Below are 17219 nucleotides of genomic sequence, written 5' to 3' on the forward strand. Positions count from 1 at the left end.
CACCAACAAAGGTATGTACCATCATCTTCAGCAGAGAGCTCTTCAACAATGAGTTGCCCTCCAAAACCAATGTAACGTGTAATAATAGTTCTTATTCTGAGGTATGTACGTTTCAGTGGGTCTGTGAATCTCCTGAAAACTACATGCAAAACTGTCTTATATGTAGATATGTATTTTTCTGAGGCAAGCAAGGGTCCACAGCTTTCAACAGATTTTCAAAAGGGCATATAGCCTTCAAAAAAACCCTTAAACAGCAAATAATTTAAAGTACTATAAAACCAAACACAACCACACAAAATCTATGGAATACAGCAAAAGCAGTCCTAAGAGGGACGTTCATAGAGATATAGGCCTTCCTCAAAAAAACAAGAAAAATCTCGGGGACTTCCCTGGCGGTCCAGTGGTTAAGATTCTGCGCTTCCACTGCAGGGGGCGTGGATTCAATCCCTGGTTGGGAACTAAGATTCCACATACTGTGCGGCGCAGCCAAAAAAAAAAAAAAAAAAGAAAAACCCAGAAAAATCTCAAATAAACAATCTAACCTACTACCTATGAGAATTAGAAAAAGAACAAACAAAACCTAAAGTCAGCAGAAGGAAGGAAATAATAAAGTATTATAAAACCAATTCCAAATGTTTATTTAAAAAAATTAGCTACACAGTAAAATGTAGTACACAAAGCTAAGCCCCCCCACAAAAAAAAAAAAGAAAGAAAGAAAAAAAACAATAATAGGACTTCCCTGGTGGTACAATGGTTAAGAATCTGCCTGCCAATTCAGGGGACACAGGTTCGAGCCCTGGTCTGGGAAGATCCCACATGCCACGGAGCAACGAAGCCTGCGACCCACAACTGCTGAAGCCCACGCACCCTAGAGCCCGTGCACTGCAACCACTGAGCCCATGCGCCACAACTGCTGAAGCCCGCAGGTTCTAGGGCCCGCATGCCGCAACTACTGAGCCCGCGTGCTGCAACTACTGAAGCCCATGCGCCTAGAGCCCGTGCTCCACAAAAGGAACCACCACATTGAGAAGCCCACGCACCGCAATGAAGAGTAGCCCCTACTTGCCACAACTAGAGGACGCCCGTGCACAGAAACAAAGACACAATGCAGTCAAAAATAATCAATAGATTTGCCTTTAAAAACAACCACCCCCCAAAACCCAACAACAACAACAACAAAAACACAACACAAAAAACAAAACCAAAAAACCCTTCCTTACTCTGATCCCAGAATAATAATAATAAATCAATAAAGGCAAATGTACCATAACTTTGCCTCCTTTAAGTGGCACATTACATTGTCCATTGTATTCTCCCTAAAGAACTAAAAGATCTGCAGCCTCCACCTTGATAAACTCTGCTATCAGGATCAGAGAATAAAATAATTCCTCAACGGTCCTTCCCATAAGCTTCCCTGGGTAGTTCCACCTCTACCCTTCAATACAACACATTAAAAGGCATCATACAACTGTTGACAGCAAAACTAAACTTTAATATCTTACATCTTACTTTAAAACATGGAACCCATGGAAAATTCACCACTGTAACTAGAAATAAGCTAAACACTCTTGGAGCTTTTTCTGAACAAATCTGTATTGTTTCTACAAGTAATAACATATTGCCCTTACAAGTCCCCCAAGAAGTTAACTTGCTATAGATTTGTATCCTTTTGGCTAACGTCCAACATTCAAAGATTTTTACTAAAAGAGCTCTTCTGAATAAGAATAATGTTGGGATTCCCCTGGTGGCATAATGGTCAACAATCTGCCTGCCAGTGCAGGGGACACGGGTTTGATCCCTGGTCTGGGAAGATTCCACATGCCGTGGAACAACTAAGCCCACGTGCCACAACTACTGAGCCTGTGCTCTACAGCCCACGTGCCTAGAGCCTGTGCTCCGCAACAAGAGAAGCCGCCGCGGTGAGAAGCCTGCGTACCACAATGAAGAGTAGCCCCCGCTCACCCAAACTAGACAAAACCCATGCGCAGCAATGACGACCCAATGTAGCCAAAAGTAAATAAATAAAAAATAAATTAATTTAAAAAATAAATAAGAATAATGTTACAAAATAAAGCTAAAGTACATGTTACAAATGAAGGGGAGAACAGATACATCGTTTTGAATATAGCCATTATCATAAGTACTAGAAAATGTGTATGAAAAGGTGTTAAAAAGCCTCTAGACGCAGAATCTTTGCTCTGTGAGATCCAGCTGAATTCCACTTTCATAATATTTTGATTAAAAAAAATAATAAGACCCAGATTCTTTTCTACCTGGTATCTAGAACTATCATAATCTAATATTATCATAAAAGCAAGTTTTAATTGCCCTAATTTAATTCTAGTCTAAGAAATTTTTTTTTTTTTGGCCACACCACACAGCATGCAGAACTTCCCCGACCAGAGATCGAACCCGTGACCCCTGCAGTAGTCTTAACCACTGAACCGCCAGGGAAATCCCTAAGAAAATATTTTTAACCATCAAGTACATTTTATTAAAGCACTTTCATGCAGATTATATCTCAAGTTTTTGTCAGGCAGATAAAGTAAATAAAGATAAGCTTACCAAAAAAAAATCACTTATCATTCTCCTACACATCAATAACCAAGTGGAGAATATAATAGAAAAAAACACAAAACTGTAATGGCAATTAAAAAAAATTAAAGCATCTAGGAACTAACATAATGAATGTACAAGACCTTTTTAGAAAAAAGTAAAGCTTTAATAAGGATATTATAATTGGATACTCATGTAATAAAAAAAGGAATCTTGATCCCTACCTCACATCCTGCAGACACACACATAATGGATAGTAAATCTAAATGTAAAAGGCAAAACAATAAAGCTTCTAAAATAATATAGGAGAGTTTCTTCATGATCTTGAATAGGTAAAGAAGACCTTAAAAAATACTATCCAGGGCTTCCCTGGTGGTGCAGTGGTTGAGAATCTGCCTGCCAATGCAGGGGACACGGGTTCGAGCCCTGGTCTGGGAGGATCCCACGTGCCACGGAGCAGCTGGGCCCGTGAGCCACAATTACTGAGCCTGCGCGTCTGGAGCCTGTGCTCCGCAACAAGAGAGGCCACGATAGTGAGAGGCCCGCGCACCGCGATGAAGAGTGGCCCCCGCTTGCCACAACTAGAGAAAGCCCTCGCACAGAAACGAAGACCCAACACAGCCATAAATAAACAAATAAATACTTAAAAAAAAAATAATGACTCCCTTCTTAAAAAAAAAAAAATACTATCCATAAAGAAAAAAAAAAGACAAACTGGACCAAATTAAAATTAAGAGCCTCTATTCATCAAAAGCCACCATTAAGAGAGTAAAAAACAAGGGAATTCCGTGGCGGTCCAATGGTTAGGGCTCCACGCTTCCACTGCAGGGGGCACAGGTTCAATCCCTGGTTGGGGAACTGGAATCCCACATGCTGCACGGCGTGGCCAAAAAAAAAAAAAAAAAAAAAAAAAGAGAGTGAAAAACAAGCCACAAACCAGAAGATGTTGTAATACATATATTTGATAATGATTCATATCCAGAATACCTAAAGAAGTCCTATAGATGAATAAGACAATTAAACCAAAAAAATGGGCAAATACTTAAACAGGCACTTCATGAAAGAAGAATGGTCATCAACTTACAAAAAGATGCTCAATTTCATTAACACTAGGAACGTGCAGACTAAAACCATAATATGATATCACTATACACTCATCAAAATGGCTAAAAAACAAAAGAGAAAAAAGCAAGTGTTGAAAAAGATGTGGAACAACTAGAACTCTCATATACCGCTAGTGGAATTATAAATCAGTATAACCATTTTGGAAACCTTTTGGTAGTATCTACTAACGCTGAGTACAGGCAAACTAAAGCTGAGTACAGACAAACCCCATAACTGAGCACTTCTAGTCATATGCTCAACAGAAATGCATACACTAAAAGACATTTACAAAAATGTTCATAGCAGCACTATTCTTAGTGGTCCAAAACAGGAAAAAACCCAAATATCCATCAACAGTAGAATGGGTAAATTGTGGTATATTCATACAATGGAATACTACAGAGACTCAACTATATACAACAGAATGGATGAATCTCACAATGTTTAGTGAATGAAGCCAGACTCAAGTATATACTGCATAATTTCAATTTTATAAAGTTCAAAATTAAGCTAAATAGAAATCAGGACAGTGGTTATATAGGAGAGGGGGGAGAGGAATAGATAATGACTGGGAGGGTAGGCAAAGGTGGCTTCTAGAATTCTGATGTTTTTTGATCTGGGTGCTGCTTACAGAAGTGGGTTTACTTTGTGAAATCACTCAAGGTGTACACGTACAATTTATATACTTTATGTATATTACATCAATTAAAAGTTTAGATGAGAAAGAAAAAGGAAAACATACTGGATTCTAGATTTCAGAAGCAGCAGAAATATAAATCAAAAATTTTAATTTAAAAAATCACTAAAAGGGGGACTTCCCTGGTGGTCCAGTGGGTAAGACTCCTCACTCCCAATGCAGGGGGCCCGGGTTCAATCCCTGTCGGGGAACTACATTCCACATGCACGCTGCAACTATGAGTGCATGCCGCAACTAAGTAGTCCACATGCCGCAACTAAGTAGTCCTCATGCAGCAACTAAGGATCCCGCATGCCGCAACTAAACACGGCACAACAAAGATCCTGCGTGCTGCAACTAAGACCTGGCGCAGCCTAAATAAATAAATAAATATTAAAAAAATAAAAGCAACTTGTTCCAAAAAATTATTTAAAAAAATTTTTTTTAAATCACTAAAAGGTATGTGGAATCTAAAATATGACACAAACGAACTTATCTATAAAACAGAAACAGACTTACAGACATAGAGAACAGACCTGTGGTTGCCAAGGGCAGGGGGAGGCATGGATTGGGAGTTTGGGATTATTAGATACGAACTATTATAGTATATAGAATGGATAAACAACAAGGTCCTGCTGTATAGCACAGGGAACTATATTTAATATCCTGTGATAAACTATAAAGGAAAACAATATGAAAGGAATTATATATATGTCTTACTGAATCACTTTGCTGTACAGCAGAAATTAACACATTGTAAATCAACTATACTTCAATAAAATAAATTTTAAATAATAAACAAAAATCACTAAAAGGGACATAAATGAAGACCTAAAAAATTGGTGAAATGTTTATGGATGGGATAACTTAGCATTAAGATAACTATCCTCTCTAAATATGTAAATTTAATGTAACTCCCAGGATTTTTTGAAGAATTAAACTAATGTATTCTAAAACATGTATTGAACAATAAAGGTGCATAAATAGCCAAGACAATTTTGAAAAACAAAAGCAGAGGGGAGTCCTTATCAAATATTATGACATACTACAAACTAATAAAAATAATGTGTTTCTGAAGCAGAAGCAGACACTAATGGGACACTACAGAAACAGACCCACTGATATATAAGTTGAGAAAGAATGGATTATTAACAAATAATTGTTGGGAAAACTGACTCACTATAAGAATAATAACTAAGGTGGCTCCCTACCTTAAATCAAATAAAGGTAAACTCCATATAGCTGAAATACCTAAAAATAAGCTATAAGGCAAATAGAAGAAAATGTAGAAAAATGTCTTTAGGAGCATCTGGTAGAAATGGATGTCTAAAATGAGATTCAAAATGCACAAACCATAAGGTGAAAAACTGAAGGACTAAAAGAATTTGTTCAACAAAGTACAGCATAAACAAAGTTAATGGATGACAGACTTGGGAAAAGATACTTGAAGAGTCAAAAATAGACAAGGGACCAACAACTAGGATACACAAGGAGCTCTTCCAAAAACAAAAAAAGGCAGAAATCCAATGGAAAATTGGGTGAAGATCATAAATAAGCAATTCACAAAAGTAGAAACTCAATTGGCTAACAAGTATATGAAGAGAAGCTCAACCTCAATTAGTAAAGAGAAGTATAAATTAAAACAAACCCCAAAACATAAAATACCCCTTTACAGCCATCACATTGGCAGGTACTTTAAAATATTAGATAATACCAATTGCTGGTGAGGCCATGGAGGAAACAGGAATTCTTGTGTACTGTCAGAGATAGGGCAAATTGTTACAGCTATTCTGGGGAGCAATTTGGCAGTATTTAGTGAAACTAAGTGTATGTGTATACCCTATAATCTAGCAGTCCACTCCTGAAAATACTTCCCAGAGAAACCCTTGCATATGTCCAAAAGAGGATTAATGAGGACATTCATCATATAAACAGAAGGACGTGAGAAGCAACCAATGAGCTCATCAGTAGGAGAAGGGTCTGTAAACATGGTAGATCCATACCACGGTTTATGCTGCAATTAAAAGCAATCAATTACACATAAATACAGCTACATGAATAGATGTATAAAATCAGCAATGAAAGAAAATTAAGAAAAAGAATGAGACCTGTAATAACAGCACTATCATGTAATTAAAAAGCACAAATTTTTTTAAACATTGTTTCACAGCAAATTGATGCAGTTTATACTCAACTGCATCTTTTCTTTTTAATTTTTATTGGAGTATAGTTAGTTTACAGTGTTGTGTTAGTTTCAGGTGTACAGCACAGTGAATCAGTCACACATATACATATATCCACTCTTTTTTTTAGATTCTGTTCCCATATAGGTCATTACAGAGTATTGAGTAGAGTTCCCTGTGCTATACAGCAGGTTCTTATTAGTTATCTATTTCATATATAGTAGTGTGTATATGTCAGTCCCACTCTCCCAATTTATCCCTCCGCCACCACCTTATCCCCTGGTAACCATGAGTTTGTTTTCTACATCCGTGACGCTACTTCTGTTTTGTACATAAGTTCATTTGTACCCTTTTTTTTTTTTTATATTCCACATATAAGCGATATCATGTTTGTCTTTCTGTGTCTGACTTACTTCACGCAGTATGACAATCTCTAGGTCCATCCATGTTGCTGCAAATGGCATTATTTTGTTCTTTTTTATGGCTGAGTTATATTCCATTGTATATATGTACCACATCTTCTTTACCCATTCCTGTTGATGGACATTTAGGTTGCCTCCATGTCTTGGCTATTGTAAATAGTGCTGCAATGAACACTAGGGTGCATGTATACTTTTGAATTATGGTTTTCTCTGGGTATATGCCCAGGAGTGAGATTACTGGGTCATATGGTAGTTTTTTTTTTTTTAACTTTATTTATTTTATTTATTTATTTTTGGCTGTGTTGGGTCTTCATTGCTGCACACGGGCTTTCTCTAGTTGCAGCGAGCGGAGGCTACTCTTTGTTGTGGTGCACAGCTTCTTACTGTGGTGGCTTCTCTTGTTGTGGAGCATGGGCTCTAGGTGCACGGGCTTCAGTAGTTGCAGCATGCAGGCTCAGTAATTGTGGCTCGCGGGCTCCAGAGCACAGGCTCAGTAGTTGTGGCACACGGGCTTAGTTGCTCCAGGGTATGTGGGATCTTCCCGGACCAGGGATCGAACCCGTGTCCCCTGCACTGGCAGGCGGATTCTCAACCACTGCGCCACCAGGGAAGCCCCGATATGGTAGTTCTACTTTTAGATTTTAAGGAACCTCCATACTGTTCTCCATAGTGGCTGTACCAATTTACATTCCCACCAACAGTGTAGGAGGGTTCCCTTTTCTCCACACCCTCTCCAGCATTTGTTGTTTGTAGATGGCCATTCTGACCAGTGTGAGGTGATACCTCATTGTAGTTTTTTGTTTTTTTTTTAAATTTTTATTTATTTATTTATTTACTTATGGCTGTGTTGGGTCTTCGTTTCTGTGCGAGGGCTTTCTCTAGTTGTGGCAAGCAGGGGCCACTCTTCATCGCGGTGCGTGGGCCTCTCACTATCACGGCCTCTCTTGTTGCAGAGCACAGGCTCCAGACGCGCAGGCTCAGTAATTGTGGCTCACGGGCCCAGCTGCTCCGCGGCATGTGGGATCTTCCCAGACTGGGGCTCGAACCCGTGTCCCCTGCATTGGCAGGCAGATTCTCAACCACTGCGCCACCAGGGAAGCCCCTCATTGTAGTTTTGATTTGCATTTCTCTAATAATTAGTGATGTTGAGCACCTTTTCACGTGCTTAAAAAGCACAAGTTTTAAAAGCATACGTTATATAAGTCAGACAGAGAAAGACAAATACTGTGTTATCACTTATATGTGGAATCTAAAAAATAAATGAATTAATACAACAAAACTGGAACAGACTCACAGATATAGAGAACAAACTAGTGGTTACCAGTGAGGAGAGGGGAGAGGAAGGGGCAAGATAGGGGTAGGGGTTTTAGAGATACAAAATACTGTGCATAAAATAAATAAGCAATAAGGATATATTATGCAGTGATTATTTTATAATAACTTTAAATGGAGTATAATCTATAAAAATATTGAATCACTATGTTGTACCCCTGAAAGTAATAGCAAATCAACTATATTTCAATAAATAAAAAATAAATGAAAAATGATAATAGCAGACAAATAAAAATAATTAAAAGCACATGTACAAAGCAACACTGTACAATTTATAAAGACATATACATATTTAAGAAGATATACATCAGTGAGTGCCAGAGGATTTGTGGGGTAGGAAGGGAGAAGGGGGAATCACTATGAAGGGGAAAAGAAGTAAAATAAGTAAAGTAAAATGAGAGAGGCCTTGAACAGCCCATCGATGACATTATTCTGAGAACTGATTAGAAATTTTGAGTAATTCAACTCCCTGTTGTTTAGGTCCCCTTAAAAAAGCTCACTCTTCTTATGAACCAAGTTACAATAATATAAATTAACCTACAAATAACGGAAGTGCTCAGTCAGCCTTCTACTGATAACTTTAACCTGCCCTAGTTATGTCTAAAGAGAAACTTGATGTTAATACAGATTTCACAGCTTCTCAACATCCATATACCTGGAAAGATAAGAGAATTTGTATATGCTTCCATGTGAGTCCTTGTGATTCATTCACGTTGTAGTTTAAGTTTCCTTTCAATCAATCCAAGAAGGAGCAGTGTGACCAAGCAAAGCAGGTTCCAAAGGCAGGAAGCAGAAGCAATATGATGCTATGGAAGTACCTTTCTGAACAGTCCCTTCTGCTGTTGTAAGGCTTTGGGGCAACCCTTCAATGTAGGTGGTTGGCAACAAGTCTGCTGAGAGAGGCTGACCTTGGAGCTTTTGCAGTCTCTCTTGTACAGCACTGGTCAGGTCTACATAAGCCTCATCAATGCTGGCACGTTCAATCGCAGCAAAACGAGACATTACCTCCATCACTTCCACACTGGCTTCCCGGTACCTAAGAGCATGAGAGCACAATATACTCACACACATACAGAGCAAGGCAAGGATGCTCTATTGCAGTAGTTGGTGTTCTTTCACAGACTCTTAAGTAAATCACTCCAAGGTATTTTTAAGAATATTTGATAAACTAAGTATACATATGTTTCTGCAAATCATATTTTTATTTTTATAACCTGGCATCTCAGGTTAATTATTAAAATAATAATTTTAAATTACCAAGTCTTTATTAATAACTCTCTGGTCTACAAACTTATTCCTAAATTTTCTAAAACTGCCTTTGTTCATTATTTGATGAAGATTTTAAGAGTAAAATAAATGATCCAGTTTTAAGTTGGTGGCATGAGGCTTTTCAAAATCACACTCTGAAGTCAACTATATTTCTGGGAAGTTACATTGTCTTTCCCAGCATAAAATTCTATTCAATACAACATAGCATATATCCATTAGCTGAATTAATTCTACTTTAGGGTTACAGTATTAATCTTCAGTCAAATCTGTCTTCTTTTCTGGCAATAATCTCAATGTGAGGTTGGCTATGACACTCCACCTTTAGACTTCTAATTGATAGGTGAATTCAGGAATATCTCAAGTCCCAAGTCAAAGCATGATCCCTACACACACCACCCCACACAGTATAGTGTACTGTGAGAACGTGGAGATCTGAAAAAATTGAATCCTCAGTCTTCCAGTTCCTAACTGTGTGAACTTAAATTATTTAACCTCTCTAAATCGGTCCCTCATCTGTGTGTGGGGGGGGGGGGGGGGGGGTGGATAATACTAGAACCTTCCTTATAACAATGTGAGATTTAAGAGACACTGCCAATGAAGAATTTAACACAGTGCCTGGCATACGACATATGCTCACTATACACTAGCTATTAGGATTATTATAATGACTGGGGCTTGTATCTACCTCTAACTTGGCTATGCCTATACTAATGCCTCCCATTCCAAGGCTAACTTTCTAAAATCTGGGCAGATAGCTCACTTCAAAAACAGAGAAATTAAGCTTCTTTGGGACTGTTCAATTCTGGCAAATAATTCTAGATATTGCACTAGAATGTGAGTTTGACTCAGCCTTCTCTGGAAAAACTCTTATTAGTTTCACAGTCAATTTAATTACTTCAAACACTTCAGACTTTTGGCCTGAGAACATGGGAAGTGGAATTAAGTTTTAATTATAACAACTAATTTTTAAATAATTAAGGAACTGAAAGGGTATTAAGGGTAGCAATTATTATAGGTAATAATGATTCTGAACTGTTCCTAAAACGCAATACTAAAATCTGTTTTCATTCCACACTGAAAATTTAGCTGACTAAAGGGAACTTTTTCAGATGTTATTTACATAAAACAAATTAGAAACATGAGTTCCTAGCCTCATGAAATGCTTCCAACTCTTCCATTCCCCTTAAACAAGCTTTTCTTCTTACTTGGTGAGGTTAGCTTTTCCATGGGTCTCACGAACTTGTGCCAGTAGAAGATCTGGACATAACTTCTTAGCATCATCTGCCCACATGTTTCTAGTGACCCCAAATGCACGAGCTTCGTAACTTACTGCAACGATTCTAAGGTTAGGAAAAAAGGGGAACAGAAAAATATTACATGATCACAAGCAAAAATAATTAAAACTTAACATGATGAATAGGTTATAAACATAATAGTAGAAACTTTTTGGTCACTGATGCTACTATTCAGTCTCAAACACAGCAGTTCAGAACCCTCAAAAACAGGACCTAGCATAGTGCCATGTATTCTTATAGATTAAAACAGTAGTTGAGAGTTACAACAATAACTATGACACATACCCACCACCCTTCCATGATTTGTACTGTACAACTGCACAAGGTTTATTCCTCAAATGAGGATTTTGCCGCTGTTCCACTTGAACAAAAAAACAGTCCATGTCCACTAGAGTAACTACCCGGTCTTGTCCATTAGCCATTTTTCTGTAAGACAATATTTTATGGACAGTTAGAAAGGATATTGAATAAAAAGTACCAAAGAAAATTATATTTCCATTCTTCCATTGTTGAATTACCATAAGCATGGGAACATGGAAATGAACAATAATGAAACAGGCATTTTCATATACTGCTGGCAGGAAAATAATAAACTGATACAACTTTAGAAAGGTAATAAATATTGAAAGCTTTAAAGAATACCCATCCCCCCAAAGAACTGAACACTTCACAAAAGAAGATATACAAATAGTCAACAGGCACATGAAAATGGCTCAACATCATTAGTCATAGGGAAATGCAAATTAAAACCACAATGCACGTCAATGGAGGGATAAAGTCAACAGTTAATCTAGTTGACAGACAAATCTCAAATATAAGTTCAGGGAAAAGAGAAGCAGAAAATGATATATAATATCAAAGCATTCATGTGAATTTTATAAACTTTTTATTTTGAAATACTTTTACACTTACAGAAAAGTTGCAAATATAGTAGGGTTCTCCTATACCCAGTTTCCCCTAATGCTAACATTTTATACAGCACAATTATCAAAACTAAAGAATGAACATTAGTATAATATTCACACTACAAACTTTACTTGAATTTTACCAGTTATTCCACTAATGTTCATTTTTGGTTCCAGAATCCAGCTTAGGATCCAGTCTTAGTCATCATGTCTCCTTAGTCTTCTCCAATCTGTGACACTTCATGTTTTTCATGACCTTGACACTTCTGAAGGGAACTACTCAGTTGCTTTGAGAATGTCTCTCAGTTTCGGTTTGTCTGACGTTTTCTCTTGATTAGACTGAGGTTATGCATTTTTAGCAAGAATATTATGGAAGGGTTCTGCTTTTCTCAGTGTATCATGTTGGGAGGTTCATGATGTCGCTGTGTGTTAATACTGGTGATGTTAAGCATATCATTTAGTTGAGATAGTGTTTGCTAGGTTTCTCACTGTAAAGCTACTATTTTTTCCTTTCTTAGGAGAGATACTTTGAGACTATGCAAATACCCTATTTCTCCTCAAACTTTCAACCACTAAGCACCCATCAGTGGATCTGGCCTGTCACAATTACTTTGTGATGTTCTAAAGGTGATTTTCTACCCATTCATGTAAATTTTTGAAGACAAAAAGAAAACAATACTACATACTATTTGTAGACAGACATATATAAAGGTATGGATGCTAGACTGAAAGAACAAACCTTATACACAGTGAATACGGACTAACGTTTTCATTTAACATTGTTAGAAATCTAAAAGAAGGATTCAGTAAACTAAAGTAGTGGTTCTGCAAACTTTGCTACAGATTAGAATCACCTAGGAACCTTTAATACTATTGGTTTCTGGCTTCTACCACCAGACATGTAACTTAATTGGTATGGGTGTGACCTGGCCACCATGATTTTTAAAAGCTCTAATAAGCTCTCTCTCTCTCATGATTTTTAAAAGCAGAGATTGAAAACCACTGACTTAAGGTAAATAAGATATTTGTGGAAACACAGTAATTCATGATTTAAATATGAGAGAACACAGGTTATACAGTTGAGTAAGCACTCAACTGTATTCTTTTTTTAAAAAAGTGTCAAAAATTAACATTCACCTTGAAAAAAGTGTCATGCAACTACAAAGCTGGAAGGTTAGGGGAAAGAAAATGATGAATTAAAAAAATCAGAGTATTCAAGGCATTAATTCCTTACAAATTCCACTCACCTAAAACAGGCAGAACGTAAACTTTAAACGTTTATAAGTTAAAACCATAACATGTCAGAAATCACTTTACCTTGAAGTGGCTTTTGTACAGTCCTGGAACAGATAACGCCAGATTAAAAACAGTAAATGCACTGTCACACACACACACCCAGGTAAGTACCATATTAGATACAAACACTAGAAGTGGAATATGAACAGGGAGCAGTGATTTAAGTACAGCAAACATTTCCTAAATATACAAAACCAAAACGGATATTCAGATTTTAACTGTTTTAGTTTTCAGTTTATGTATTTTGCTGGAGAAAGCAAGGGTTTTTTAAAGATGAAAAATGAAACATACTCTCTGCCAAAACCCTCCTTTGGGAATAAGGATTACACTATTTTGAAGTCATATAAGTATTATATATATATATGATATACATATATATATTTCATATATATATGATATATATAGCACTTCAAATGATCAAAACTGTACACACCTTCGGTATTTGCAATTATTCATCATTAACGATCTCGATTTACCCCAATTTTTACAAAACAAGTTTGGTGCCAATCAGGTGATAACACACCCCAGGAAAATACGTACAGGTGAAGAGGGAGGTTTAAGAGCTACCATTTTTTTTCCACAAGAAAAATCCTCTTAAGAGGCAATACCAGGGCCTTTTCTCTCTGTGAGCAAGTATTTCTATTTCATGTGATTTTGGCCCAATGTTGTCCCCAGTCACTGCTATATTATACAACCAATAGCCAAGGCAACATGAAAAGTCTAAAAACAGAGATACCGAACGGTTCTAAATTCTCTTACCAATGTGACAACACTTGGCAAAACCGCCACCAGCGGACGCCACCGATGCTGGGCTCGGTGTCCACTGGAAGGACGATGAAGTGGTCTTGAATATCCGTCCCCTTTCCGGGAACGGATCAGTCGGTTTCGAGAGAGATTTATTCCCGGCAACGAAGGAGAAAAGGACCTAGGCGCGCAGACGATCCTCGCCCTGGCAGCAGCCGGCACAGCCAGGCAGGTCCAGCCTTAGCCACCGAGATCTGCGCACAGCCTTCCCGACAATTATACGGCGCGCGCGCCGCCGAGGGCCGTTGACGCGCCTGCGCACCGCGGCCCCTAAGTCTCTCGCTCCGCCCACCAAGGAGCAACCGTCAAAAGGAAGTCGCCACTTCCGCGGGCGCATGCGTACTGGACGGTCGGGCGCGTGCGCAGCGCTGGCTTTTTCCCGGCTGGGTCTTCTGCGGCTAACGCTCCTCCTCCCGCTCCCCACCGTCCTCCTTCAGCCCGCCGCGGCCGGGTACCAGCGTGTGGTCCCGCCAACGGAGCGGTCCGTGCCTAGTGCTTCCGGGACGTCCGTGGTGCGCGCTTGCGGCGCGTGGCACTAGTCATGTCGATGGATCAAGTGAACGCGCTGTGCGAGCAGCTGGTGAAAGCGGTGACGATCATGATGGACCCCAGCTCCACCCAGCGCTACCGGCTAGAAGCCCTCAAGGTAGCTGGAGTCTGTCGCCCCGGGCCTGCTCCGAGACCCTCCCCCAGCCCCAGCCGTACCGGCGCAGCCCACGATCCTGGCCGTCTCCCGCCCACGCGGCCCCTGGACCTCGGTCCCCAACCCCTGGGGGCCCTCCCCTCGCCGCTTTCCGCGCCTCTTACCACTCCCCGTCTTCTGTGCTCGCCGCGCCTGCCCTTCTCCCGGGACGCTCTCGTCCCTAGCTCTCTGTGGCCGTCTCATCGCACCACCCCTTCCCACTGCCCTCTCCTCCCCCCTCGCCACTTCTGTTTACTCTTCTCCTTACCACGACCCCCTCCACAGCCGGCTGCACCCACTTTATTCCCTCAAACCCCACATCCCTGCATCCCCTCGCCTTCCCGTGGCGCACGTGTCCAACCCGTCCCCAACACCGGCCACATTCTTTATAATCTCCGCTGCACTAAACGTTTCCTTGCTGACCCACTCCTGACCCACCCTAACCGAGCTCCAGCCCCTCTAGTGCCCCTTTACTTAACACCCTTACACCTCTCCATAACCCACTTCTGTGTCTTGGGTATTTCTGGCCTAATTCTCACCCCACCCCCCCATGTTTTTTATTGTGTGATATTCTTAGGCTGTTTTGCGCAAAGATGAACTTCTACCACTTACTTTGCATTTTAACAAGGGTCTTTTGGTTTCCTGAAAGTAGTTTTCTTGACTGTCGGATGCTCTGCTACCGGGACTGATTCTTGTGGTGTAATTTGGGAATGCTAATACAAAACCAATGGGGATGCTAATACAATTCGAGTTTATTCCCCCATCAAACAATGTATGTGGGCTGTGAGAAATGACCTCTAGGAAGAAATATTCGTGCCGTGCGTATTTTAAGAGATGTAACTTCATAAAGTAGCGTGAGCATCACTTGGAGGAAACTTTACAATATATAGATGTATGCCACAGGATTTGGAATCAGAAATATTTGGGTTCTATTAGTTTGTCTTTTACTATGAAATATTAAAGATAGACACAAAAGTAGAATACTGCAATGGTCTTGTGTATACCCATCACCTAAACTCAGCAACTGTAAAGATTTTACCACATTTGCTTTATCCCTCCCCCCACCAAAGGTTTTTAAAGCAAATCCTAGAAATTGTCATTTTACCTGTATACTTCAGGGGTGTATCTCTAACAATTTTTTACTCAATTATGTCAAATTTATTTTTTCTAACACTAATTGGCCATTGCATGGGAAATCTGGAACTATCAAAGTGAAAGGAATGTTTATCAGTTCTTTATTCATATAATATTGATCTAGATTTTGCAGCTTAAAAATATAGCTCAGGTTGGAGTTGAAGATGAAGTTTTTTTTTTTAGTCTTTACACTTTCTTGGCTCCTAAGGGAAACACTAACTTTTCTTCTTTTCAGTTTTGTGAGGAGTTTAAAGAAAAGTGCCCTATATGTGTCCCCTGTGGCTTGCGGTTGGCTGAGAAAACACAAATTGCCATTGTCAGACATTTTGGCCTTCAGATCCTGGAACACGTTGTCAAGTAAGGAGATTTTGGACCTTACCACTCAAGTGTGTGAGAGAGCAAATCTTTATTTCTTGTATAACTCATAGAGGTAATGTTTAGGTGAGTAGAAAAGAGCAATCCCCAGGGAGAAAGGAATGATTCCTGAGAGGTTATCACAACCTCACGGGAGCTCTCATTCGGAACTTAACCTTTCTCAAGTTTCTTCATCTGTGTAAAGTGCATGGTACATACTAAGCATTCTGCAAGTATTAGCTCATAGTCATTTAGCTAGCATTTATTGAGCTCCTAATATATGCCAGCAGACCTCAGAGTTTTTTTAGAATAATGCAGTGTATAGGTAAATGAATCTCTGATTAGGCAACATGTCTTTAATTTCTTTTCTTTTCTTCTTTTCTTTTTTAAGTTTGCGTGTGAATGGCAAATTCTAAGCAAGATTATATGAGAATAACTGAAAACCCTTCCTAACTTGAGTCTCCTACTCCCAGTGCCTATCAGAAGAAGCAGCTTTTAACATTTAGCCACAGTTTTTCTGGAATTGTGCTATTCCCTAAGCCAGTTCAGAAAGGAAGTTAGTATTTTCAAATTCTATTTTCTGAAAATCAGCTACATTGTTGCAGTTGTCCCAGGTATATATTTGCTTTTGGTCTGTCAATAAAATCAAGGGGAAAAGCTCATCTGTGCACAGATCCTGTGTTGATTCTAATTAATGGACTGCTGCCTATATAAAACTCTTTTTTTCTGTTAGCATTTTGGTTAAATGTGGACTGTTTCTGTCCATTCTTTGAAGGATACCAAAATCCAAAGTATAGTTTCTTAATGAAATTACCAGCATAATTTTAACACAGGAATCAAAGCTAATCTCTTCTGAAGAGAAGACTTCTAATTTGGTTCTGTTGACTTTATGCATTTTGGTGGCCAGGTTTCGGTGGAACAGCATGTCTCGATTGGAGAAGGTCTATCTGAAGAACAGTGTCATGGAGCTGATTGCAAATGTAAGGAATGGTTGGTTGGAAGACTTGTGTTTCCGAGGTGGTTTAGACAAAGTGTGACTTTTCCAATGTAGCATTTGTGTGAAAATTCACTGCTTCTGCATAGGTCAAACAGCATGCTTTATATAATATTAAATGTTACCTTCAAGATAAAAAGAACCACCATCACTAGAAATCACAGTTCATCACGTTTCTCTTACTGGATTTAATTAATCCCGTATGTGTTGACT

General features: G+C 39.1%; 2 protein-coding genes across 7 annotated transcripts in view; one reads left to right on the top strand and one right to left on the bottom strand.

The window, feature by feature from the left end:
- The window catches only part of POLH (DNA polymerase eta), a 31011-nt gene extending 16932 nt beyond the window's left edge, over positions 1 to 14079 (bottom strand). Inside the window, exons 1-4 of the mRNA XM_036868613.1 lie at positions 13798 to 14079; positions 11123 to 11263; positions 10748 to 10882; positions 9092 to 9309 (exon numbers count right to left, since the gene is read on the bottom strand). Coding sequence (XP_036724508.1) covers positions 9092 to 9309; positions 10748 to 10882; positions 11123 to 11259 — 490 coding nt within the window. The 5' untranslated portion in view covers positions 11260 to 11263; positions 13798 to 14079. The remainder of the gene's footprint in view (positions 1 to 9091; positions 9310 to 10747; positions 10883 to 11122; positions 11264 to 13797) is intronic.
- Positions 14080 to 14218: 139 nt separating this feature from the next.
- The window catches only part of XPO5 (exportin 5), a 48099-nt gene continuing 45098 nt past the window's right edge, over positions 14219 to 17219 (top strand). For 3 of the 6 annotated variants that reach the window (XR_005021820.1, XM_036868607.1, XM_036868608.1), the window contains exons 1-3: positions 14222 to 14488; positions 15894 to 16015; positions 16920 to 16992. Coding sequence is in view for 4 of the 6 variants with exons in the window: in XM_036868607.1 (XP_036724502.1) it covers positions 14384 to 14488; positions 15894 to 16015; positions 16920 to 16992 (300 nt within the window). In the remaining 2 variants the exon portion in view is untranslated. Of the gene's footprint in view, positions 14489 to 15893; positions 16016 to 16919; positions 16993 to 17219 lie in introns of all 6 variants that reach the window. The other 3 variants (XR_005021821.1, XM_036868610.1, XM_036868609.1) reach the window with 3 other exon arrangements.

The sequence above is a fragment of the Balaenoptera musculus genome, chromosome 11 (assembly GCF_009873245.2).
Source record: "Balaenoptera musculus isolate JJ_BM4_2016_0621 chromosome 11, mBalMus1.pri.v3, whole genome shotgun sequence".
NCBI classification, from domain to species: Eukaryota; Metazoa; Chordata; class Mammalia; order Artiodactyla; family Balaenopteridae; genus Balaenoptera; species Balaenoptera musculus.